The 27,481-nt window shown below is 39.2% G+C and overlaps 1 protein-coding gene across 3 annotated transcripts in view; it reads right to left on the reverse strand.

Moving 5' to 3' along the window:
* The window catches only part of patj (PATJ crumbs cell polarity complex component), a 207,540-nt gene that overhangs the window by 174,958 nt on the left and 5,101 nt on the right, over positions 1–27,481 (reverse strand). For all 3 annotated transcript variants that reach the window (XM_037545466.1, XM_037545464.1, XM_037545465.1), the window contains exons 4-12: positions 25,758–25,931; positions 22,297–22,436; positions 21,504–21,684; positions 14,323–14,451; positions 11,717–11,953; positions 10,025–10,127; positions 8,828–8,916; positions 8,339–8,480; positions 5,875–6,009 (exon numbers count right to left, since the gene is read on the reverse strand). In XM_037545466.1, the coding sequence (XP_037401363.1) occupies positions 5,875–6,009; positions 8,339–8,480; positions 8,828–8,916; positions 10,025–10,127; positions 11,717–11,953; positions 14,323–14,451; positions 21,504–21,684; positions 22,297–22,436; positions 25,758–25,931 (1,330 nt within the window). The remainder of the gene's footprint in view (positions 1–5,874; positions 6,010–8,338; positions 8,481–8,827; positions 8,917–10,024; positions 10,128–11,716; positions 11,954–14,322; positions 14,452–21,503; positions 21,685–22,296; positions 22,437–25,757; positions 25,932–27,481) is intronic.

The raw sequence follows: 27,481 nt of genomic DNA on the forward strand, positions 1-27,481 counted from the left end.
CAAAGGATGTTCGAATTTATTTTCACTTGGAAAATCCAATCATTTGGCCGGGGGAGCTAATACTACATGAAAGAACTGACAGGATGTGAAGTGCACAGAGGGGACCATAAATTAACTGGTGGAAAGAGACAAATGTAAAAGAGCTCCCACAGTAATTTAAGCCCCCCAGGACGGCAAGCAACCCCCTTGGTTTACACGTGTAACCATTCCAGTCATCTCTCTGGAACGAGAGCGAGCGAGTGAGCATCATTCACACATGCACAAAGGGCCTCAGCACACAGAACTGATTAAATTAGCATTTCTACACCTCCACTCACAACACCATTCATCATAAGTGTTTGACTACATTAATACAGCAATGCATCGCTTTCGGGTTTGGCACGTCAAACTAGCCAACATCTGCAAGCCAGGTGCAGCAGGGAGGAAAAGCCGGACACGTAAGGAGCGTTTCCTTACTGAGCAGGGAATACAGTGCATATGCATCAGGGAGCGGAAAGCTGGACTGATGGAATACGTTTCTCTACTGATTCACGGCTTCTAAACTCAATAGCAACCACAAAGGCTGGTAAACAATTAGATTGCAATCACGATTGATCAGCTGAACTTGACTTCTTCAGCCCTAAAAAAGAAATCAATTAAAAATGTACCATCTCAAGCATGCATGACCATGCTGAAAATAATCCTAGGACTCCTCCCTCTTACAGTAAGAGACATTTTTGCTGGCACTTTGGGCCCAATGCCATTTCACCCCTTGCCTGTGCCACTTAACCCTTAGCCCTCTGTTTTGCGCGTTCCTGTCTAGCTGTATTGTGTCTCAATTTTTATTGAGACAGAGGGGTAGGGCGAAGTGTTACGGCTACAGAGGTTTTTCAGAGACACGCTCCAAACGTAGTGTTGTGAGAAAAAAAGAAAAACCAGCAAGATGGCTGTGCGGGCGACCAAAGCAACCCACAAATAAGTATTTTCTAGGTTAAAAAATTAAGAGAAATCACTGTATATTCCTAGTGTTGTTTCAACGTATTGTGGTTGTTTTCTTCATAACAAGCATTAAAAATAAATAAATAAATCAAAATAAAAAAAATATATCACTAACAGCAAGCTAATGTCTCGGTAACTAGGTAGCTAACTTCTCGTTCCACCTTTAATAGTCCAGCAGTTCTGACGCCTGAAGCACCAGAATGTAAATGCTGCACCTTTTAAAGTGGAAAGGGAAAATTCAAACAAGAAGCTGGTGAATATCTGACTTCAGCTTCATATCACCAAAGAATTAGGGGTGGGAGATACTAAAGAACTGTCTTAAACCCCCTCTTTGAAGGCGTATGATGCCCTAAATGTAACTAAAGCCCAGCAGCGAGGAGCTGAATTTTTCCCTTCCCTGCTGTCACTGAAGACGGGCCAGGTCGCCTACAGGGCAGTGCTGGTAGCTGTTAATGAAGCAAAGTTTTTGTTTTTTAATTTAAGGTTTGTCTCATTTTGTAGGGCAAGATTTCAACCACTACCCCTTGTAACTCAGTTCCAAGGGGTTAGGGTGGCAGTCGAAAACAAGGGGTGGGGGTAAAAAGAAGCAATGGGATTGGGCATTTGAGTGGTCCTACTAGATGAAACAAAGCACTCAACCGACTCTCACTAACATGTCAAAAACATATGAGGTACAGGGTTAGGTGTTGGGTTAAGGTTACTGTAGGATTAGGACCAGGCTGAGGGTTAGGTTTAGGTAAGGTTGGGTAAGATTAGGTTTTTGCGTAATGGATGTAACAGATTAACAATTTATCTACTTAAATGTAAGTATCAATAGCATAACTTCAGGATATTTACCTCTATGTATTCAGATGTTTCACTACTGCTACTTCACTGATATGATGCTGCTGTGTTACTGATACTCTTAAGAGTTGATCAATAACACATTACCACATTTTTTGCCAGACTTTATATTAAAAAAAAACGAAACTGTTCAAAAGTCAGAGACCACCTTTGATTTATTTCTTTTCAAGTCAAAAAAGCCAGCAACTTATTCATGTTTTGGTATCAGGAAAAAAAGCACAAGATTACACAGAAGCCTCAGCAACTACTGCTAGTAAAAGGTTGGTCCCCCTTTTGCCTTCAGAACTGCCTTAATTCTTCATGGCATACTTTCAACAAGGTGTTGGAAACATTCCTCACAATCCAAAAAATCCCAAACACATTCAGTGATGCTCAAGTCTGGACTCTGGGGTGGTCAGTCCATTTTTCTAAGAAGGGCCTTTTGACAGCTACACATCCTTTCAGACCCATAGCGCCGAGTTGTCTTCTCACAGTGGAAGGATGGACAAACATCTTTGGATGTTTTCAGATCCGAAGCACCTTGATTTTCTCCTCTCTCTTAAAGGTGACAGCTTTAAGTATGTTTATCTAATGGGGACAGTTTTGGTGTCTACCAGGTCTTACACTGTTGTGCATTTTCTCTGTATCTTCTAATCAGTTTTTAAACTCCACTTCTAAAGAAAATGATCTTGTATCTAATCTCCTCAGAAATCTCTCCTGAAAAATTAATAACTTTGTCATTTTGACTGGAAACCTAATAAATCACTTCTGCACAGTTATGTTTATTTCTTAAACTAAGTTTTTTTGAAGGTCTTCTAAATCACCTTTTCGAAAAGAGTATTTAGGAATCTTTCAAAGGTTACCCATGGTTTGTTATCATTCAGTTCAGTACATTTTTATTGTCTGGCCTTCTCTGAAAACTCAGATTACTTCATTGATCATCATAATGATCATTACATTACTCAAAATAATCTAATTATATGATCTACTACCATGATTGATGGCAGCAGCCCTAATCGCAATCAAATTAATCTATGGTGTTTACCACACTTCAAAAGTGATTGAAAAGCTCTTGCTATCAGGTTCTGGGCACATTAGTACAGCATAAGTCTTGGAGGAAATTGAGGCAAAACCCTGAGAAACTGGTTCACAGTGGAAGGCGGCCAACATCCTAATCGGTTTTCATGACAGGAACAAAGCCTGTTCAACATCTGTTTCCAGAGACCTTCAACTTCATGACACACAGAAATGCTCTCTTAATGGTGCTTCCAGTGAAATCACCTTAAACCAAACAGAGAAGCAAATTCCAAAAAAGAAAGAAGAGAAAAAAAAACACTTCACGAAGCTTCGCGTCCAAGCTACTACTTGTAGAGAAAACCTTTAAAAACCTTTTTTTTGGGCTTCAAGTCATATCATTTAAAAGTGACATCACATTTGACACAACCCAAAAAAAAAAGAGTGAAAAATACATTGTGAGTAAGATTAAAAGGGAGATCGTTTCAGTTTAAGCTATCGTTTTACAAGCACTACGGTGGCCCCTGTTGGGAAATAAGCCTCTGACAAGCAATCATTGTTATCCTGGGCTTGTACTGGCCCAGTGCAACAGAACACTTTATTTAGGAGTTTGGCAGGTACCAGGACTTGTCTGGATTAATTAGGCTGGTGTGTAACTCGAGCTGGTCCCGGGTCTTGAACAAGACTTCTCTTCCGCTTCCCGCCATAGCATTTTCATTTACATCCGCCAGCTAGAATGAATGAAACCGCCCAACTCGGGAAAGTAGTTTGAGGGACTCAAATGCTCCACCCACATTAGTAGGACTGGACTATCTGATGTACAATATGCTAAGACTGCCACAATTATTAGATTGGCTACATCACTGGCATTCCTTGACAGGTAACATCTGGGTTATTAGGACTTCCAAGCCTTAAACAGTGTTTTACCATGACATATGCGTTCATATTTATAATGAAATCCCGTTAAACAGGATGAGACATCCACGTGCGTAAAAACACCAGATTTAGTTGCTGAATTGAAAAGAAAGAAGTTCTTCGCTTTATAATTCAATTCGAGTAAGTAGCTGAACAACTAGTAAATGAGATGAGATATCATTTGATTGTTTCACCCAGACCTGTTTTTGTTGCAGAACCATTTTGACAACTGCCTGCCAGGATGCCTGCCAATCAAAAATCTGGCTTGTTAGACTAGCCTGAAGATGACCTTTTGCCTAGGGGGAAATGGACTGGGTTCATGAGTTTCAATAGTGCCTCCACAGGTGGTGGTCGGTATTGAAAGCAACAAATGTCAATATATTCCTTCAGGGCGGCTGGAACCACAGTGACGAATAGGCATTTGACCCAACACTTTCCAAAGTACTGTGACGTCACCACCCAGAACACACATGTATAGTGCATTCCATTCTGAAGGCAGCTGTCTACCTAGTTTCCTACCTACACAGTACTTCAGAGCCATCATACGTAAAAACGTGCACAGTGCACTGAAACTTGTATCAGTTTACTCATAGTCGCCACCCGAACTGCGCTAATTCAGAACTTTTTACTTTACTTTACACATTTTACTTTAACCTTTGCCGTCCACAAACCAAACCAAAAGAAAGGGATACAATTTGGCATTATGTGGTACAGTCTTTAGAAAATGAACTGGGTGTGAAAACAACCTGATGTTCTTCAGAGATGTTGGCTAGCAAATATTGCTATCTGAGGCCACACCTAGCGAAGCAGCATCAAAGTAAACTCAGACACTGCTCATGATCAGGCTCAGAGGTGGGTAGAGGAGCCTAAATCAGTACTCAAGTAAAAGTATTGATACCTGCATAAAATAATTACAAAAGTAACAATAAAATACCTTCCCCCAAAAAACTTGAGTAGAAATATAAAAGTAGCAGGTCGAAAATCTACTAAGGTACTGAGATTTGCAGTGGAACTGTATACAGTATCTACATACAGCATTTGCCAGCATAGGAACTGAAGATTGTGCAGCTCTGTTCTTCCCTTTGTGGGATGCTTTGGGCCTAAAATACAAAGCACCAATGTCAATATCTAACCAATCACAAAGCAGTACAAATATTGCCACCATCAAAGCATACTGACAAACGCAAAGAGGAATTAGTAACTAAAATGAAAATCTAAGTAAAATGGTTGAACTGCAAGTAAAAGATTCCTTTCCTCACATGAAAAGTATGTTTACAACACACTTTCGTAAAAGTATTATTACTTGAAAATACTCAGGAGAGTAAAAATCCATCAGTATTTTATGAAGAACATGTACTTGAGTAAATGCAACTAGTTACTATGCACCTCTGAATAAAGACCCGTCAGCATGACATGAAAGGTAATTTTAGTCAGTAACATAACTGCATAAAATGCCACTCTTTATTCTCTATTTTTTGAAACAATATGTTTTACCCTATCACTTTTGGGGGTGTGACACCACTCCTGGATTCACTGTAAAGAGATGAGAGATGGAAGGGCAATGATGGGGAATATCATCCTAAGCAGGATTTAAATTTAATGTGGATAAGACTGTGTCATAAGTGTGTTTTATGGCAAAGGATAAGATCAAAGCCTTTATGTGGATGGCTTCCCTGCAGCCGGCATATGAGAGAATATGTATGGGTTGGAAGACAACCAGAAAGGAACAAGGACATAAACTTTTCTCTATTTTCAATACAGCCGTGGTCTGTCATACTGGCCCTGATGTCACATGGTGAAGTCAGTACCTATTGTTTTTGGTCTATTTGGTACAAAAATATTTGGTACAGCGAGCTAATCTACAATGTCAATGGCAACAAAAATTGTTCTGGCTTTGAAAATAACTTTATATAAAAAGCAGAGTTTTACTTTTGCTGAGTAAGGTTAAAACTATGTTTAGGTGAGTGGATTATAAATGTATTACATGTAGGTAATTAAATACACATATAGATTATCACACACACACGCACACACACACACCATATATATGTCGTATGACCCCACGTCTTGACTGCAGTAAAAACAAACCTGTGTACATGTGAGAGAGTGTGGGAGAGAAAAGCAGACTGTAAAGTATGAGCTCACCTCTTCCAGACGACTGCTGTTTGATCGCAGTCAGAGACGGCTCCACTGGCTCCATCAGAGAGGCCGTCTGAACGTCCGCCCGCACCTTGATCTCCGCAGACCTCCTCAGAGACACGCGCGATGGCTCCCTCTGGACTACACACACACACAATCATCACATTCACAATTTGCCATGGTCCCTGGACTTAGGTCTGTTGCTAAGACACTGCATTTTCTGATCGAAAGAGAGAACGTCAAGCTATTTGATTTGCAGGTCAGAAGAAAGAAAAACATTTTATTTTGTAAAGAACTCATTATGCAGTAAGAAATCTTATTCCAAGTCAGCTCACAGACCATCTGAGAAACTGATATTTAAAAAATATTTAATCAATTTAATAAATATAATTTGTAACATAATAATATTAATATAGTATCATGGCAAAAATATATTTTATTTCAAATAATGCCACCATTCACAGTCTCCTGAACTCAAAAGAGAAACTAAACTATTCTTGTTCACGTTAACATCAAATGTGAGCACAGCTTGTTTACAACTCTAAAAAGGTGTTTCTCCTCAACAGTTATACAGCCAGTCTGACCGAGCTCAGCTCCTGTGTTAAAAGGCTATGCTAGACAGGAAACCCACTTCAGGTCCAGTCAGAGTCAAGCAGGCATGAAGTGCCATGGTCCAGTAGTTTTATGGACCTTTGGGCTTACAAAGACGTAAAATCTAAGGCATCAAACCCAGACAGCCAGGTGTGCTAGAGTTAAATTACTTTCTACGATACAATCTACAGATCATGTGTTTCACTGATGGGACACAGACGTGCTTCCCTAAAACTTACTGTACATAATCACTGATCAGCTTGTATCAACAAACATTCTCGCAAGATTTTTTTTCCCCTCAAAATTTTAGAAACTGCAGCATTACTCGAAGAATGAGTGATGTTTCAGTAAAAGTTATGCTTATTGCAAAAAAATACACCCAAACTTTGAATGAACATAGACTATATGGACAAAAGTATTGGGACACACCAGTCTGACGGACGAGTCTGAGGTTGGCCTAAAACCCTTAAATAATAAAAAAATAACCCATAGGGTTAATGCTGTGGGGTTGTTTTATGGGGGTCTAGGCCAACCCCTAAAACAACACCATAGCATTATCCCTCCTCCACCAAACTTTACAGCACTATGCAGTCAGGCAAGTAACATTCTCCTGGCATTCCCCAAACTCAGACTCATCCGTCAGACTGGTGTGTCCCAATACTTTTGTCCATATAGTCTATGTTCAATCAGAAGTTTGGGTGTATTTTTTTTGCAATAAGCATAACTTTTACTGAAACATCTTAATGATTCAGCAGACCAAGCCATTTTGGACAATTATTTGCTTCCAATTTTGTGGGAAAAGTTTGGGGAAGAACCTTTTCTGTTCCAGCATAATTGAGCCCCAGTGCATGAAGAAAGGTCCATAAAGGCTTCAATGAGTGAGTTTGGTGTGGACGAACTTGACTGGCCGGCACTGAGCCATAACCTCAACCCCATCCAACACCTGGGATGAACTTGAACGGATATTGCAAGCCAGACCCTATTGTCCAACATCAGTGTCTGACTTCACCAATGCTCTGACGAATGGGCAAAAATTCCTACAGACACACTCCAAAAGCTTGTGGAAAGCTGCAAAGGAGGACCAAATCCATATTAATGCCTATGGATTTAGAATGGGATGTCATAAAAGCTCCTGTAGATGTAAAGCGAAGGTGTCCCAAATACTTTTATCCATATAGTGTACAATGATTTGCCAGAGTATTAGGACCACTACTCACCAGATATTATTTGTGTGATAGAGCAATCTCAGCACAAAGGCACTTAAACTGTGGTGGCATCATGGTAGTGTATGTTGTGTTGGTTGGAGTGTATCAGGTTTTTAAAACGCCGCATAAACTCACTGGCCACGACTAGTCATTGCAAGAGATGGCCTACAGAAATAAATGGTCGATGTATAGAAGAAATAAAGATGGCACTAATCCGATATCAGGTATCAGTATCAGGCCAATTCCAGCAAATAATTGTGTATTTGATCTTGGGGGGAAAAAAAAAAAAAAAAAAAAAAAAACAAAGAATGAAAGTGATCAAATTTACCCTGAAATAGCACTCACTCACACTGTGTGATCAGATGCTCTTCTTGTGGGGTAGTAGAGTGTTTGAGTAGTTTATGCTCATCTAGAGGACTACAGTTAGATGCACATCTCCAGGGACTACAGCTGAAAATTAGCCTGGCTAAACTAATAAACATTTCTGCGAGTGTGATAATGTGCAAACTAAATCAAATAAATGAAGCGCTTCAGTTTCAAAAGCACTTTCTAAAGATGGCTGAACATCGGCTAATACTCAAAAAGCAGTAACATGCCATCTCTAACAAGAAATCATCCCCCGGGTTGTAACACATCACTCCTCAGTGAAACCCTTTACAGCGCAGAGTGCTCACCTTTATCCAGAGACTTTTCAACAGATGATTTCTTTGGGGAAGGGATTTTGCGGAGCAGAGTGAAGCGCACAGTCTGGCCTGTCTGCTTCATCACATCCAAGACCTCCTGGGTGGTAAAACCCTGGAGGTTCACTCCATTCAGCTGCTCAGAGAGCAAAAGAGAGAGAATGTAAGTGTAGAAGTGAATGCAGCTGTGGGACTCAAAGAGAAACAAAGAGACAAAAGGTGTCATGTATTAAGTTTAGTTATGAGATGCTTTGGCATGAATGACTGGCACAAATAAGCCCACTCACACAACATGATCCACCACTACAGCTGCCCTGTTCTCTAGTCACCCTGTTCTTACTAAACCTTGAAAAATAAATATGAGGATAAAGAGACGTCTTGCTCGGACGGTGTCCTGCTCTGCACGTGTATATGTCTGCGAGTTCTTATACACATGCAGGGTTAATGAAGGTAGAGCACATTAAAGAGTAATTAGCAGCCCACCGCTATTATTCTGTCATGGACCATGATATTCCCACTCTGCTCTGCAGCACTGCCTGGGACCACACTCTTCACGAAAATTCCCATACCATCTGCAAAAGGTGAAAGAGAGAGAGAGAAAACGTAGAGAATTCTGCTTAATCCCAAGTGACATATCACCTGAGTCTTACTCAGGAAGGCACTGATTTGGGAACTTTGGGCTGGTGATAGACTTCCTGTACACATTTACTGATGCATTAACCTTTATAACACTTAGTAAATGAAACTACATCTATCTAGATCAGTAAGGAATATAACATTTATTATGTAGTACAAATTCAGTATAAATTCAACATAAACAAAGAAAAAAAAATCAAAAATTTTAATACAGCAGCTCAGCTTCACCCAAATATTTTAGCTTTTCATAGTACAATAACTACATCAAATACGGGTTTGAAGTAAAGGTAAAATCTAAACATCTGTCCGATGCAAACAAAGCAATTATCCGCCGATACTGATGAGTTTAGATATTAACATGCAGTCCCCAGTTCTAACAAAACCTGGTAACTTCTTTTTTCCATTTTCCTTTTTTTTTTTTACACCATTAGTAAATGTCAATAACTGCCTCCAACATTGTGCCAGCATTTTATGATTAATGGACCATTAGAAACAGCCCAAGATTACTTTGAATAAAACCAAATACTTTGAATAAAAAGTTAGGCTACTACCGAGTTACTACTTTAAAGTTTCCATATAGGAATTATGAGGTTTATGACAGAAATTACAGTCCTAGTCATATGTAAAACTTTGATGCATTGGTCAAGCATTGGCTTGTGGATTATCCAAGTAAAATAAGTTAGCACATCCTCTACAGAGAACACACTTCTGCACATTTTAATGCATAATTACTGTTTATTTGTAGAATGTGACACACTGGGGAAAAACAAAACATAAAAACATTATGGCACATTTAATACAAAACCTCAGTGTTCTTCTGTTTGACATCATTTGAAAAAAACAAAAACAAAACAGTTGCTCTTAAATATACACATATGGAAATGTAATAAATACCAAAAACTGTATACGAAAAATATATTATTCTACACCTTAAGTGTTTTCTCTCTAGAGGATGTAGTAACTTCTTTTCAAGGGGTGTTCAGATTTTTGCATATGACTGTACGGTTTGTTATACGATTAAATGTTGGGTAAATTGCTCTTTACCTTCACTGGTTGCTGTGTTGCGGCCAGCAATAGAAATGCCCAAACTCTGGCTATCCTTCTTCTTTAAGGACACTTCGTGAATCTCATAGCCTTCCAGGTTGGGCTGCATCAAGAAAAGAAAAAAAAAAAAAAAAAAAACAGTCCACTCAAATAGCTGATTGCATGCTTGACATAATGGGGTGCAAATGTGTCGGCATGATCCTTTAATCAAACAGCAGGGAGAGACTATTCATTACCTCAGATAAACCAGCCCAAAACTTTTTAGCAGTACAGACTTTACAGCCAGTTGTATGTAAACGTGTCAACACTACAGGTCTAATTATGCTTAGTTCATTTTCATGTTCACCTTCTAAAGGAAGCCAACTTAAATATAGCAGATTTCAGTGCACAATTTCTTTTTAATTAACATATTAGAAAAAATGTAGCATGTCATAACTTTCCACATTGTTCAGTTATTTTTTGTTTGTTTCTTTGTTTAAGTAAGCAAATAAACACCACTTGTGCATTAAAATGTACAGGCGTGTGTCTCTGCACTGGATGTGTTAAATTATTTTCACTTACAAAAATGCCCTTTGACCAGGGATGCCCAAACCTTTGCATAGAACTACTGATTCAATCTATTTACAACATACAAAGTATACAGTCAACGCCATAATTACTGGCATCCTTGGTAAAGATGGGGGGAAAGGGTCATTAAAAAGTCTGAGGTTAATTAGCTCAGCTTCACACTGAAAATGAAAAATAAGGAAAAAAAAAAAAACCATAAAATACATATTTTTTAAGCCAATTATGTCATAATTATTGGCACACCCTGCATTTAGTACTTTGTGTAAGCTCCTTTTGGCAACATACCAGCGATGAATCTTCTATAATGCCCATTTTGACCGTTACAGCCATAATTGAGAAGTTTAAAACAACCCGAGTTTTAGTGAACTAGCCTAGAAGAGGCAAGTGGATTTTGCCCCTATATACCATGAGGAGAATGAGAGGCAAACATTTCTCATAACCTTCATAACCTTTTTTTGCCCAATCTGTAACCAAGGGTACCAGTAATGGCTGAATTCATGAATGAATCATTCACTCATTTAGCCAAAGTGCTTCACTGCAACTCTAGAATGTATTAATCAGATCTTAGCAGATGGTTACTGCTGCTCTGCCCTGAGGGCACACGCATAACGTTGAGATGGCCTGTGCAACTGGTTAAGCATCAATTACTGACTACACTGACATTCAAAAGTTTGGAATATATTTGTTAATAATATAAAGTCATTCTGGTTGCAGACACATATAAAATGATTAAAGTATGCTAGTCCTGTCAAACTTCACAAAGTTTAAAGTAATAATTAGGAAAGTAAAATGGCTAAAAATACATTTCAGTTGTGCTTATTATGATGAGCAGGGCTGTAGCAGATTCTAAAACAACTCACAACAATTAAGTAATAATGAAATTTACATCCAGAATGCGTCATATTTCAAAGGTGGTGATCAAATAATCTTGTGGCTGATAAGTAGACAAAAACTAGAAAACTGCAGGATTTTATCATTTAATATTTTCTTGCTGGCCTCCAAATGCTCAAAATATTAAATAAAACATCTGAACACTCGGTGCAACAAAAAGACTGATATTGTGAGTGATTCCAAAGGTTTCAACAGTAGTGTGCATGACTCAAACTGTGATATAAGGGCCCCTACTGTTCTGCTGGCTCTGCGTGCTGGTAAGGGTGGGGGCAACGAGGTGACTGGTGCGGTGGCCGGTGCGGGTGGGGGAGGTGGAGGAGGCTGTGCTTCACCCAGAGGGTCCCTAGCAATTAGCATGCGCACTCGAGTCCCGCAGGCCTGCAACACCTGCACCACCTGCTCACTGTTCAACCCTCGTGTGGGCGTGTCCCCAATCCGCAGGATGTGGTCACCTGTCCTCAATCGTCCGTCCTGGGAAGGGAAACAATACAACAAGGAAGTGGATGAATAAATATATTATTGTGATACATAATCTATACCGGCACCGGTGTCACACAACACTGATTTTCAGTTTTAACGGTATTCATAGACAACAAAAACATAGCTGCGATACGCGTCACATACTGGCTGCCTCAGAATGCATTGAAAGAACTGCTGAAAATGTAAGTTAGCAAGTAAGTGTACAGGTGTTTAGAACACCATGCAAGGTTCCCCTCCTGTCATTTTAAGAGAAGCAGAATAGAACAAAACAATGCAATCAATCAAAAAAGCTACATGAGGTTTGTAAGGCAGTCTTTTAGCATAAAATAGTGGTACTTTCATTAATGGAAACTTAAGTAGCAGCGCATACTCAGATATATTTGGAACACACTGTGCTGTTGAATTTCACCAATGATTTCCAGCACTAAAACAGATTTAATAAATGAATGAGCGAGTGGGGGGGCAAGTAAAAGAGCAGTACTGATGAACCTTGGATGAAATGGCCTCTGCATTCAGCACAATTCGGTGAGGTACTCAGAGGATCAAATCAGACTGGTTAACTACACCATGCTAAAGGAGAAGACTGCTGTAAGCTGCTGAAGGAAAATGGGTTCTATATCGCACCAAAAAGGGTTCTTCTAACATTATGATGTCAAGCTTGTTACAATAGAACTCTTTTGGTGCTACACAGAACCCTTTACAAAACACAAAGCATCTCCATCAACCTGAAAAACACTTCACGATGCAAATAAGCCTTTATTCATGCAAAGGGTTCTTTGAGTGTTCATGGCTCTACATAGAACCATTTTCTTTAGTGTGTAGTCTAAAGAGACCTGAGGCTTAACTACACAAAAAAATAATAAAAAAGTCTATTTTGAGCAAAAGCCATAAAAAACTTCTTTCCAAGACAGTCAACAGCTAAATCTCTATTTTACAGCCTAATTTGGCTGCGGCACCAACAGGTGCCAGAGACGGCGCAATAACTTCCACAATTAAACTGCTGCTCTCGTGAGGCCTTTCCTCGGCCTGGCTAAGTTGAGCCACGCATTCTTCACCTCAAGGGTTCAGGCAGGATGAACTAGACTGAAAAAGAGCAGACAGGAGAGGAGAACGGGAGCCTTTGTGGGGAAGGAAGACACGAAAAGGCGTTTTGATGCATCACCGTGCGAAGGCAAATCTCCCTGCCCTGTCCCCGCCCGTGTGTGCAGGACAGCAGCAGCGCATTGAAGCCTGGTGCAGCCATTAAAGGCTGAAATGGGAAACGCCAGGGATAACAAAGCCCCAATTTTGACAGCTTTTTTGGAGCATAAGATCCAGTGATGTGTGAAATGCAAGCACTGTGCCTTTTGAACAAGAAGGGTTTTGTTGCCTGAGCTTTGGACGCTCAGCAGGGAAAGAGCGGGGCGGGGGGTTCTAAATGAGACGGATGTGTGGAAAAGAAACAGGACAGTATTCTTTCTCCAATCCCTATCCTCTCTGTGTAATCCAATTCAAGAGGGTGAAGTGGACATCAACTGCTTTTTTTTTTTTTTTTGCCATGTTCCCATGTTAAATTTGAGTGCACTGTGGAATAGCTCGGATCGGATCTAAATGGGATTGGTATAAAGTGAACATATGCTGTGTCAGGACTTTTCAATTCACAGCACAAAGCACTCAGAGACATCTTTGTAGCCATGCTCTTTTACAAAAGAGAGCAGATCTTTTCAACATGACTGTTATTCAGCTGTCTTCTATTTTTCTAACTCAACGGTTGATATACAGTTCTATTGCATTTAAGCCAGCCACCAACAGGTAAATTTTGCTATATATCTAGAGAGATCACACTGCACATCTGCACTGCAGTAAACTGCATATTGCTGTTGTCACAAAACCTCATATCTCCAAAATGGTAAGTTTACAGGTGAAGGGAAAAAAACAACTTTACTTTTAATGTAAGTCAATGGAACCAGACGTTTTTTCAAGTCATTCTGGGCCGTTTCTTTTGGCCCACTGAAATGAAATGTATATACACACAACGTAAAGAAAAATGAAAAAAAAATGTAGATATGAGGATTCATATCACACACACACACACACACACACACACACACACACACACACACACACACACACACACACACGATCATACAGTTTGCATTAAATAAAATTAAAATGAACTCCGTAAAGAACAATAAAAGACATACTAACATAAACCACAAAAATAAGCGAAATCATACAAATATCTGGCAGACTGACAAGACATCGTAACTAGCAGATCTTGTAAGCGAATGAGACTAATGCCGTAACAAAACTGATATATTAACACTAATGTAATTGTGAATTAGAGCATGGGACAATATGTAGCACGTGTAAACACAAACCTTATCAGCCACACTGCTTGGCACCAGAGTTCGCACCACCACTCCAGTGGCCTTCCCACCCACAATACCAAAACCCAGGCCCGAACCATCATTCATCAGCTCAATCTCCTCCATGTGTCCCCATTGCTCCTGTAAAACAGACACACACACACACAACACGAATAACAAATACATTTACTATGCTGCTCTACAAATAAGCAATTATCTGAAATAATACGAAACACCTCACCAAATTTTTGCTCATTGAATCAGATTTTTCTTCACATTTAACCTTCAGACGCTTCCAGTTATTATTAGCATTTTGTGATACAATCAAAGGATTAGAGAAATAATAAATTATATTTACATTCAATTTATATTCCGTACTGACAGGATAGAGGCAGCAAAGGAAAAAAGTTAAAGAATATTCTCTCTCTCTAATACAAGACGGTCACTAATTGTAGGAAAGAGTCCTTGTTGGACTCAAAAGGTCAGCCTACTGAGACTTACTCACCACAAATATCTTGGGGTTATCCTTGACACGAAGCTCAAATAGGAGCAAAATATGGAATACATTAACAGAAAGACTCAGAAAAGCTTATTTTGCTTAAAAAGCTGTTGTCCTTTAAATGTTAATCAGACCATGTGACATGTTCATGGCGCTTTTACTGAGTGTCTTAAGGCCACTACACACAGTGTACATCACACTGTACAGCCTCCAAAAATATGTTGTCCTTTAATGTTTGTTTTATATGAACACAGGCACACAGGCCAACGTTCAGCATTGATGTGCAACAGCACATGACAACTCTAAGCACTTTTCAATGCAGTATTTTGTGATTAATGCAGCAAATTAAACCTAGAACCAGACCAGACAAAGCCACTGATCACATGTGGCATGAAATGTACACCAAGAAAGTCTGTAAAATAAACAGACAAACACTAATCGTCTGTCACCTCAGCTAATGTCACCAATCTAGTCTTATTCAACAGTATATCGCTGTTGTCGGAAGAAAACCTTGTATCTCCAAAATTAGAACTTTACAGGAGAAAGAAAAACCATACTGCAGTTTTAATGAAAGTCAAGGGAACCAGACATCTTTCCAAGTCATTTTGGGCCGTTTCTTTTGGTCCGTTCATCATGAAATTTACATACAATGTAAAGGGCAACAGGTCCTTTGAAATTATGTTAAAAACTGAAAAATGACAAAAATGAGAGATCTCCTGACAGCAGCAATATTTTACTTAGAAAACAGTGAATCTGTAAAGAGAGCTATCAGATAAATTCATGTAAATTCACAAAAGATGCTTCAAGTTTTATTCAATTAAATCTATCTTGAGCTTGAAGTTTATCGGCACTCTCACCCTGACACGTTCTATGTGGTATAGCTGTGCTTTGTACCGTATCGTATCTGCTTGGTGATGAATTTCGTTTGTTGTTCTTTCTGTCGCTGGTGTCAGACCCCAGCTTTTAATACCAACAAGGCAAAATTTTCTTCTTCCTTTCTATTACTAAACAATACTAACAAAGCATGCCGGTGTGCAGTGCCCTCAACTGTTCTGACCATTGAGTTCAGACTGAATAGAAGAACTCATCTCAATGAGTGCATTTACAGGCACTCATAATCCACTCATAACTGTATTCCTGCAGTTATATGATTATTCAAATGGTCATGCAAACAGCATACTCCGATTTCTTAGATCGGATGAAGTCTAGAAATCGTATTAAGAAATCCAATAGAGAGAGCTGGATTTTAGCTCAGTAACTGAATTTATCAATGCATGTAAACTCTTACTCTGGTGTCTTTCAGATTTCATAGTCTGCACATGTGCAAAACAGATGATGTCAGAAATAAACAAGCAGTGTTATCAAGAGATGGCAACAAAACACTTTTGGAGCAACGCTAAAACAAACTAAATGCTTGAGGAAAAGACAGATTTAAGATATTCACCACCTTATAAATGATATATGTTCCTATTTCCAGATGACTGCATGAAGTTTGAGTTTACATTATGTTTACATCACAATAACGTCTGTGGGTTTATTAATCAGTTGCAAAGCAGAAATATGATTGCTGTCTGACTCACACAGACCCAGAGTTTTCCTATTATCTTACTCCACAAGTGCATTGATCGAAGTGTAAACGCATTGATCGGATTACTGCCAAAATCTGATTTTCTTATATGCACTATGGCTGTAAGGCTTGACCAGTGTGACAACCAGTGTCATCTTGCTCTGTTGTACATTTATACTGCCAAACAAACTTTTTTGGAAAAAAAAAATTCAATCAGGACAAATAAAAGTTCTTATTACATATACTTACCAAAAAAAAAAAAAAACACACATACGGCCAAGGAGGGTTAAAAATGACATTTTAGACACAAGAGGTCAATTTAAATCAGTTCTAATCTGGGCTGAACCCTCAAACTAGTCTTTAAAATGTAGACCTCCTGAGTCAAGTTTCAATATATCTGCTTGCCCTGGATAAATAGGTTCATCAGACAAGAGCAACTGTTAAAGCATGACCTGGAACAATACATCACAGGAGAGTCCTTACAAGCCAAAAAATCTAATGAACGCGTTAAATGTCAAACGCATAAGTCACTGATCAACATCAGGGTCAGGAAACCCCACGAGTGTCTTTTCCGTGGCCGCTCTACCTCGCCGCTCCCACATCATCCGTGCTCCTAATCACCAGACTCTCCTTGGGCACTTATTAATGACCCGCAATCAGAACATTTCGTTTCTCTTATTACCAGACCCTTATCTGATGGGTGACTTCCTCAGCAATTTTCCTGCTATCTAATGAAACCCTCCCTTTCGCCGCTTCATCGCTCCACTCTCGGGAGACAAAGCTTTACACTAGCTCTTATCCTCCTCGCAAAAGAAAAGAGCCATTTCCGAGATAAGAACTAAGAGAGCCCGAGCAACACCCATGCGTCTGCGCTGCCTGAAGTTTTAACTATCAGGGTAACTACAGAGTTTCATGCTATTTTTATCAGCGTGGAAAAGAAAAGGCATGGGTCAGACTTCCACTTAAAGCCAATAAGGAAAAGGATGTAGAGAATAGCTGTAATAATAGTATGACATAAGAGAGGAGTTAACATCAAGACACAAACTTAATTAAACAAACTGATTCACTTTTCGGATGGGATTATGATACTTTTCCTGTTAGCAATTCAAATACATGACACATGACTAAACATCTAAACCAAACAGCTGTGTTTTCCAAGGACACAGCATAAATAAACAGCTATACGTTAGTGACGGTTTTAATGAGAAATCTGCTGTGGAACAAGGGTCAAAATCCACAGGATTCTGGGAAAAAGTGCTCTTTTGGCAGGAGGGAAGAGAAGGGAAAAAAAAAAAACCAAAAAAAGTTATTCCTCCTGGACAAGGCATTCCCGAGCTGTGCTGCAGCAGAGTCATGCCTGTTTTGAAACGTTCCTGTACACTATAATTAGGACTGGCGATATTTTAAAAGGATTCGGAGGCCGGGTTCATGGAGAAAAGCAGCAGAGCCCGGGAAGAGAGGCAAACATGCTGAAGTTAGCTTGCGTGTTATGCCTTTTAAGGCACAAGACCATGAAGGAGCGGATCCCCTGGAGCCTGGGCAATCTTACATAGATAAATATTTTTTCAGCTTTGTGAAATAAGGGAACGGCCTGAGACGGCGAGGGGGTTTAGGGATTGTTTAAATATAGCCATTACAAATAGGACATGCTGTGGTTTTGCAGAGTGATGTCTTCATCGTTAGGCTTGTTAAAGCAAAGCTGTTAAAAAGGAATTCCACAGAATTAGCAACATTTCTGCATAATTAAAGCTTTACGATGTAAACTGAGTCTCTTTTGCACTCTATAGAAACGGAGTGAGAAATGTGAGAAAGGGAACCAGCCATCTGAAGCATTTAATGCCTCTGAAATCTAGCGCAAAAAGTTCTATGAAATAGCTATGAATACACAGCCTGATGCCTGAGACATTGTTTTATGATCGTTTTGAGAAGATTTTTGGCCTAAAACTTATTTTAATATTAAGATTAAAATCACAAATCTTATTAACTTGTAATAGAAGTCAACATCAAGAACCAAAAAGCTGGTGACTCGAAATACACAACAAAAGCCAACTCTTGCATCTGCCCACTGTCTTCCACCATAAGTGAATTTTGAGTCTCGTGTTCTTTCATTAAGTACAGAGAAACATCACCATTAATGCCCATGGTAACTGACCACATGCTATAGATGCAGCAGACAGACATTAAGCTGAAAAGCACTAGTGTGTTCCTTTAATGTACTCTCTGACTGTCAGCTGGTAATATTTGTTTAAAAGCATGCGCTTATTTTCATGGAGAGCAAATATTTGAAATTTTCTGGATATATTTTATAACTCGGCTGAAAGGCAAACATAAATGTTATGATACATTATGTGCGCTCCGACCGCTTCCTCTTTTCAGTTTCATCATACGCACGCCGCGGGCCTCTTGTGTGCCACATTTGTCACTAAATCAAATTTTCTCCCGATACAGCCTGCCAAGTAGGAATTTCAGCAGAATGATAAACAAGATCAGTGCCGGCTATTACTCTGTTACAGCCAATCATGGCATTTGGTGACAGGTAGTTAAGCCAGGCAACAAGCAATCAAATAAAACCCAGACTTTTGCCTGGTGCACCATTAAACTCGACCTCATGAGAAACATCACATGAATTAAACAAAGGCAAAGGCCTGGTTTTGATATGCAGGACGTGGCATTGATCCAAAGGTATTAAAAACAATACGAGCGGGAAAGAAGCACATTAAAAAAAGCGCCGAAACACACAGAACCGAGTATGCTGAAATAAATCTAAATAGCATAATTTAGCTGTCTTTTAAAACCTCCCTTGCCTAGCCTTCCACGTGCGCTCAGACCAAGACCTTCATTTGAGTGGTATTTAATTAAAGTGAACGAGGGGGAACGATTGTATTTATTGTTAGAGGCTTGAGTTAATCAGCTTCATCTCGTGGCTGTTGATCTTTTCCAGGCTCATTTTCCCTCTCCAACAGTTTATTTCTCTCTCCCGGCTGAGAGGAGGAAAAGGATCATTGGGGCCATCACAACAGTCACGTCTGTTTCCCCTCTAGCTCATGAGGTAGAAAACTACCTGTGTTTTTCAGTCTTGTAGATGATGAGTACTTAAATTTTAGAGGACCCCTCTGATTGTAAACACAGTCTAACGCTTACTCAATAAACCTAAAATCATGACCCCTATTAACTCTACAGCTACGTGCAAAAGTTTGGGCATTCCAGTCAAAAGACATCTGTTGATTTTTTAAGCAAAAGAAGTGAACAGGATTTGTTTTAAGAAAGATTTTTTATGTAATATAAAATAACAATTTACTTTTACTTTAAAATGTATTAACAGAAAAAAAAATCTGACTCATAAGTGTGTTTTGGATCATTGTCCTGTTGTAAAAGAAAGCTTTTCAGCTTTAGTTCCTTGACTGCGTTAGTGTGTCCAGAATTTGTTGATATTTAGTGGGATTCAGACTTCTATCTGCCTGTTCAATGTTTCCTCTGCCACTGGCTGCCACACAACCCCAAAACAGAACACATCCAAACTCATACTTGCTGCTTCTATTTTTCTCTGAACATACCTTTGTCAACTGTGGCCAGAGCTCCATTTTCAAAGGCTTATCTACATGTTTTGCATAGTTTAGAAATTGATCTTTGTGATGAGGTTGCAGGTACTGTTTCCTTCTGAGGAGTCCTCCATGCTGATCATGTTTGTTCAACCATCAGTTAACAGTAGAACAGTACACCACCACTACTGTGTCAGCTGAACCTTCTGTCAGGTTCTTTGCTGTCATATAGGGGTTTTGCTTTGCCTTTCTGGTCAGCATTCAAGCTGTTCTATCTGAGGATTTTCTTGGTCTTCCAAATCTTGCCTTGACATCCACTGTTCCACTTAGTTGCCATTTCCTAATGTCATTTCAAACAGTGGGAATTGAGACCACCTTGATCTCTTTTTATACATGTCCTGACTGAGTCTTCCAGGGTGAGATGGTCACTGGGTTGGAAAATTGTTCATGGCATGGCAAGCTAACTTCATGGCATCATGTGACGTTCGTGGCATAACATCTTAAAAAGTTATTCTAGAGTTTTTATTAAAGCAATCAGTAGCTGTTAAACAAGATACAGTCCAGAGTCTGTCAGCGCATTTGTTTACCATAGGCTTGTTTTGGTTGTGAAAAATTCCTGGTCCCTACAGGTCATGCAAAACAGTCTGTGGTTAGTTTTATCCAGCGTCTGTCAAACAGCTACATTAAGCAATAAAAAACACGAGACTCTTTGATGATGGACAGAAGACTTACTGTATCTTGCAAGACTATATCTATTGCATCTTAACCCATCACTGGTGATTCAGAGTCTCTCTTTATCCCCTTTAATCAAAATCTGCCCCCAGAGTAGCGGGTGTGGGTGCATGTCCACAGTGGCCATGGTAAAATGTATTAGCATGTAGAACTAAAGCTTTCTGTGTGTTATTTATTTTCTATAACTAAAGAAATGTTTGTTTTCCAAACAGTAGTTTGTAACACAAAGAAAATGAAATCTACATATAAATGAGACAATGGCTTAAAACTGGGACAGTTATTGGCTAGAGGTTAGGGAAAAAGCCTTGTGACTGGAAGGTTGCTGGTTCAATCCCTTTGGCTGACAGTACATGACTGAAGTGACCTTGAGCAAGACATCTAGCCCCCAACTGCTCTCCAGACACCATGGATAGGGCTGCCCACCACTCCGGGTGAGTGTGCTTACTGCCCCCTAGTGTGTGTGTGTTCACTAGTGTGCATGTAAGTGGGTGTTTCACTGCATGGATGGGTTAAAAACAGAGGTCTAATTCCTCTGTGTGTAAAACACAGCTGGCTAATGGTTCTGAATTCAATTAAAGAAATTGTTATTAAAGGAGAAGAGTTGATTAAAAAGGCATAAATAGTTGTTTTATTCATCAGCATTGAAAGGTTAACCTGAGAACTGAGGAAGTTCTGCACTAGTCCAACATGCAAGTCTTGAGAAATAATGCATTTATAAATGTGAATAGCTTAAGACTTGACAAAGGAAACCAAACTATCAGTAACACCTCCGGGCCCTTATTCAAGGTCCATACTAAACGCGTAGATAATACAAAACACTCACTCATCCGGCTGAAATCACCTGAAATGGCCTTACTGTTTGAACGAATCCAGATGGCTGAAGGCTTGGTTTCAGTGCAATGTCTCTGGCAACCACTAGGTCCACTCTGTCCCTCTGCTGCTGAAGGAAAGCAATGGCCTGCTGCTGGGTAACACTCTGGTCCAGGGGAATCCCGCTGATGGCAAGAATCTGGTCATTTTCTTGCAATCTGCCATCTCTAACCAGTGACAGAAAGCACACCATTTAGTTTTGCTAATATGTAAAAGTTTTAAAGTAAACACGATTTTTTTAAAATAAAAATGCATCTTATTTTTTTCTATTTGTATTGCCCTAAATCATCTGACTAAAAGAGCTGTCCTTTGCATTTCTTTCCAAAATTATTTATAATAAAATCTCTTTAAATTAACTTCCATTGTAAGTTTAGAACGTTTTGCCTTCACATATAAAATGACGGTTTGAGTTATTTTTTTTTAAATATTCAACTTTTTTTTTTATGAAAAAAAATTTAAAGCATCACTGAATTGCAGTGAAGTACTTGGTTATCTTTGAAAGGCTATGCACGGTTAATTATGGCCTGTCCAGTTAAACCCATTTGAATTGCTTGGACTTTTTTCCACAGGGTTGCATTGATTGTAAAAACTGCGGTTTTACTGAAAAAGACTTTCCCAAAAAAAACATACTGTTGTCTTTTTATAGCCATTAATCATAAAAAATAAGAAAATACACATATTTCATATATACATATTGGGGATCACTATACTTTACCCCTGAATGAAAAACTCAAAATTAACAGAAAACAAGCAGGTAAAGAAAGGACTGTTGATCCCACCTGGCTGCCACACTGCCTGGCTGCACTTGTTTTATGAAGACTCCATGGGTGCCCACTCCATCAGGCCTCAGGCCCACCACACTGAAGCCCAGGCCTCCAGACAACGGCCTCAAAAGACTCACATGCTCAATTTTTCTTCCCTAGAGAAGAGACACCAGAACATTCACAGGAGTAGGGCTGTATTATACAAATAAACTACTAGTGTTGCAACTGCATTGCTGCATACTGTGACTGTGATAGGTCCTGCAATTATGAATGCACAATAACAATATGCAGATTCATCAAAAACACCCACAGAAACTCTTCTGGAACTGTGATTGGTCAAAACACACATTGCAACACTAATATTGTGAAAGACAAAGACCAATAGCTCAATAACAATTAAAAAACAATATATTGTGCAGCCCTAAACAAGATATACTCTTGAGTTTACCTAATGTTGAAATGCATGTGGTCACTCTGTTTTCTGCCCCTCTAAATATTGATCTATTATTGATTATCTGAAACTTTGCTTGTGGTTGTGAGAACAAAACTGAAAAGTGGAATTATCTAGATTTCAGCATGAACAGCTTCTAAAATGTGACTAAATCATCCAAATAACAATAATAACAATTTTTTTTTTTTTTACTTTTTTGATCCCACAACTGGGGAAATTCCACCTCCGCATTTAACCCATCCGTGAAGTGAAACACCACTTACACACTAGTGAATACACACACACACTAGGGGGCAGTGAGCACACTTGCCCAGAGCGGTGGGCAGCCCTATCCACGGCGCCCGGGGAGCAGTTGGGGGTTCGGTGTCTTGCTCAAGGACACCTCAGTCATGGACTGTCGGCCCTGGGGATCGAACCGGCGACCTTCCGGTCACAGGGCCAGCTCCCTAACCTCCAGCCCACGACTGCCAACAACAACAATATTATTATTATTATTATTATTATTATTATTATTAGTAGTAGTAGTAGTAGTAGTAGTAGTAGTAGTAGTAGTAGACCATTTATTGTTATACAAACATGCAAAACATTTTACAGTGCCACAAATTCTACTGAGTAGTCTCAAAGTGATCTAAACAGCCAAGGTCACTAATGAAAAAACTGTATATATATTTAGTGACTACTGGATCCTCATTTATTGGTAATTAACTCAACTCAAAAATGTCCTTCTATAGCTTGTGATCAGTCTTGGGCAGTGGTCAAGAACTTGAGGTCATTCTGCTTAACAAAACTGCTTTAGTTTGTGCATATATTTGCAATGTTTGGCCCACTTTGGACCACGCTGCAGCATTTCAATGAGACTGAGGTCAGAACTCTGACTCAGCCATTCTAAAACACAAATTGTGAGTGCTAGACTGTTGTTGATTTATTCCTGTGTTTTGGATTGTTGTTTTATTGCATCACCCAACCTCTTTGACTTTTAGACCACAGAAAGCTGCTCCTACATTCTAATTTACAATTTCCTCATGCATCTTGGATAAATCGATTAAAAACAATGGATTTATACCTTCTCAGTGAACTGGTAATGATTAGTTGGTGACTTGCATGATGAAAATAACACATTTTAAATTCTGCTACTCTTTCTACAAACCCATTACCTTCTTAATAATGGGGCTTAAGTTTGTTAATAAAAGCTTCCAATTTTATCCAGTACTGAACGGATTATTTTGGAATGTTCTGAAGGTTTTGCGTTTTTTTGTGGTTCAGTATAAGTCCATTTTTATTGTGTGGCATTTTTCTGAAACTCTGGCTACTCAACTAATCATAGTAATAATCACTACATAACTTAGTTACAAATATAAATAACCCAAGCCAGAAACGCAACTGTTCTCCCACCACCATGCTTCGCAGTCGTGTATACAATGTATGGTACAGGCAACTGGTGTCACTATACAGAAAAATACTATGTATATTTAACAAGACACACAGCTTATGTCTCAACTTTTAAAAGAACACACTTCCAGTATTTCTTTGCAAAATGATCCAAATCTTCTTTAGATAACTGACAGGTAGGTTGGTATCAATGTTTTTGTCACCTGGACTGATGCACAACTACAAGGAATCAATCAATATTGAACTTGTGATCTCCTGATCACAAAAAACAAAACATCGTTGTGCCACTGGGAAACCCAATATAAGGCACCTCGTGTTTAAATATGACAAACATAGCTTGGCCTGACTGACCTAAAAAACCTAATAAACACAAAACAATCATTGTTAGCATGACAAAAAGACTTTATGAGAAAAACTCATTTTTAAAAAAGAACAAGCGGTAATGCACTGAAACCAAAACCGCAAAGAATTATGGGTCCACGCTACAAAATATTTCATTAACTGTCTTGTTGTGGTACCGAACATGCCAAGCTGGAACATATGGGTGGATCTGACTGGTCAGATGACCACCAAATGATTCACATATAAAATCAAATCCAAAGAGAAATGGAAATCAGAAAACAGAAATTTAAGCTCCTGCATTGTTGCTGTGTTTCTTTCAGAAATCACACGACCACACAGGCTAACGAGAACCGCAGATATTTCACGGGTCTGCTGTTAGATGGGAAACAGATACATAAGAGTTCCGGGTCTGGACTGGTAACCGTCCTTTGCTTCGCAATACTGCTCAGCCAAAAAAACATCACAAAGTACAGTTTAACTAAACTATTATAGTGTAAAATACAAAATTTAAACATAAAATAAATAATAAACCTAAACTTAACTCTGAACAATGTTACTGGTTACTGGAATTTTTACCTTTAAAATGGGTACTGGTTTATTTATTTATTTATTTATTTTATGTCAGGTGGCCTTTAACAATAATCACAATTTCAAGATTTATGCACACAATTATAAAGTGCAAGGAATTCCTACAGATCCTTAGTGGTCAATGCCCTCCAATTCAGCCTTCTTGGTCACATGTCGCTCTTAGCCAGAGTAGAAACCATGATGATTTTTTTCCCAAATGGAAACTCGCACTGTGAGTCTCTGGAACCTGTAACACTTCTCCAGTTTTGTGTCCTTCAAAAAGGCTAGAAGAGCAGGTAACCAAAATATATGTTTATGTTAAAAATATGTTTATTATCTGAAGAAGGAGGTCAAATTCACATGAGCTGACTAAAAAAACATACATTCACTCATGCTTCCTTCCTTAATTAACCAAAAACAGGAGCCCTTAATGCAGAAACTCAGGCACAGCTAAAGAATTCACTCACTTTCTCTCAAATGAATATGTTCATGTATGTGTGTGTATGGGAGTATATGTCAAGCAGCTAAAAGATGCTATGACAAATAATTCAAAACAAATCAAATCTACTGATAAGAAATTCTATTAACCAAACCTGTTAGATACGAGTAGCAAAAATATTTAACACAAAAAGAGCGAAACAACCTTCACAAGGTCGCTGATAAGGCATCAATGGCTTTATTACACAACCACACAATGCAGCATGTGAACGAGCGGTGTGTGCCTAACCTTAGCGGCAGCGTGGAGCCATCTCTGGAGCTGCTCGGAGGACGCTGAGGACATACTTGTGCCATTGGACACTACAGAGCCCACACTGCTCCCTGGCCGACTCGCACTCACGATCAACTGGCCTTTTCTGGAGAAACTGAACTCGCTGCACGCATCTGGAGGCATGCTGTTGAGCTGCAGCATGGAAAAAGAGACAGAATGAGTTCTTGTGTATGATTTAATAATAATATATGAGAGGAATAAAAGCACTGTACCATATTGAGGGTCTATAAATATCTATAACTAGCAGATACACTTCATGTCAGAACTTAATTAAACCTAATTTTGATGGTTGCTGACTCTGCAATACAATGCATTATGCCAGGCATTCAAAATGCACTTTACATGTCAAACATAAGTGTTTCCTACTGTACAACATCAAGCAATAGGGCAAGAGCAACCATGCCCTACAGCTGGAGGCAGAAAAAAAGGGAAAAAGCATGGGGGGAAAAAATCAATACATTCCTCCGCAGTTCTCCCTACTCCCAAACAGGTAATGTATTAATGACCTTTAGACTCACATTGTGGAAACTTATCAGTCTTCTGCTTATTTAGCCCAGGCTGACGGAGCAGGTTCCCGGCCATTTCATCAATATATTTCAGACAAGGCAGTTACTCAAACCAAGACAGTAGATATTAAGGCTTGATAGATCCACAAAAAAGAAATTCGCAGCCACCCGCTTCTGTATACACAATAGGTTTTCACCTGACGCATTCATAGGCGCTTGCCTGACCTTCCCAGCACTTAGAATATGAAGGCTAGCTTCCGTTATTGCCATTACCTTAATTTGGCATGTGGATTGTTTATTGTGGAGAGGTTTCTTGTGTCAATAAAAACTCTGCCTGAATACAAATAGCAACAAGGGGGTTTCAATGTCTCAGCTCGGCAGCACGGAAGCGTGACGCATGCCTACGCTCAGAAACCGCCGCCGTGGATACATTAAATATTCACCTTTGTCTATAAGGAGATTAAACATAGTAGTAACCACATTAATAGCTCTATATAACTTGTTAATTACTAGGTCTGTAAAATTCGGATCTCATAATGATTCATTAGGATTCTAGAAGAAGTGATTGATTGTATCAAAATGAACCATTTGACCATGATTCAATTCAACTGTAGCGCAATTCAGACTACACTGAACACACAAATGTGACTGGAGAAACGGTAATTCACTACTACTATTTCAATTACAGAGAATAAAAATACTACAAGCTTTTGGGAAGTACAAATTTTGACAGATAAGTTTGGTCACAGTCCAAGCCCAATGTTTGTTAGCAATGTTAGCCTAGCATCTCCTGTTGTAAACTAAAGAAGCACACATCAGATATCAAACATGTATTGGCTGGTTGACCACATCTGGGGTAAAAGGCAAATCATTGAAATTGTATGTTTTAGCAAACTGTTTTTTTTTTGTTTTGTTTTGTTTTTTTAAATGGACGTTTATGTAACAGGATTTTCCATCCATCCATCCATCCATCCATCCATCCATCCATTTTCTAAGCCGCTTCTCTGTCAGGGTTGCGGGGAGATGCTGTAACAACAACAACAAACTGTATCTGACTTAACAAGATACACAGTTAATGTATGACAAGTGTGGTTGAAACAAACTCAAACAAGCTAAGCGAGTGGTGAGAAAATGGCAAAGCACACCACGCCTGAACGCGCTCCTCTAGACTGCACA

Source organism: Pygocentrus nattereri, chromosome 15 (genome assembly GCF_015220715.1).
Source record: "Pygocentrus nattereri isolate fPygNat1 chromosome 15, fPygNat1.pri, whole genome shotgun sequence".
In the NCBI taxonomy this organism is placed as follows: Eukaryota; Metazoa; Chordata; class Actinopteri; order Characiformes; family Serrasalmidae; genus Pygocentrus; species Pygocentrus nattereri.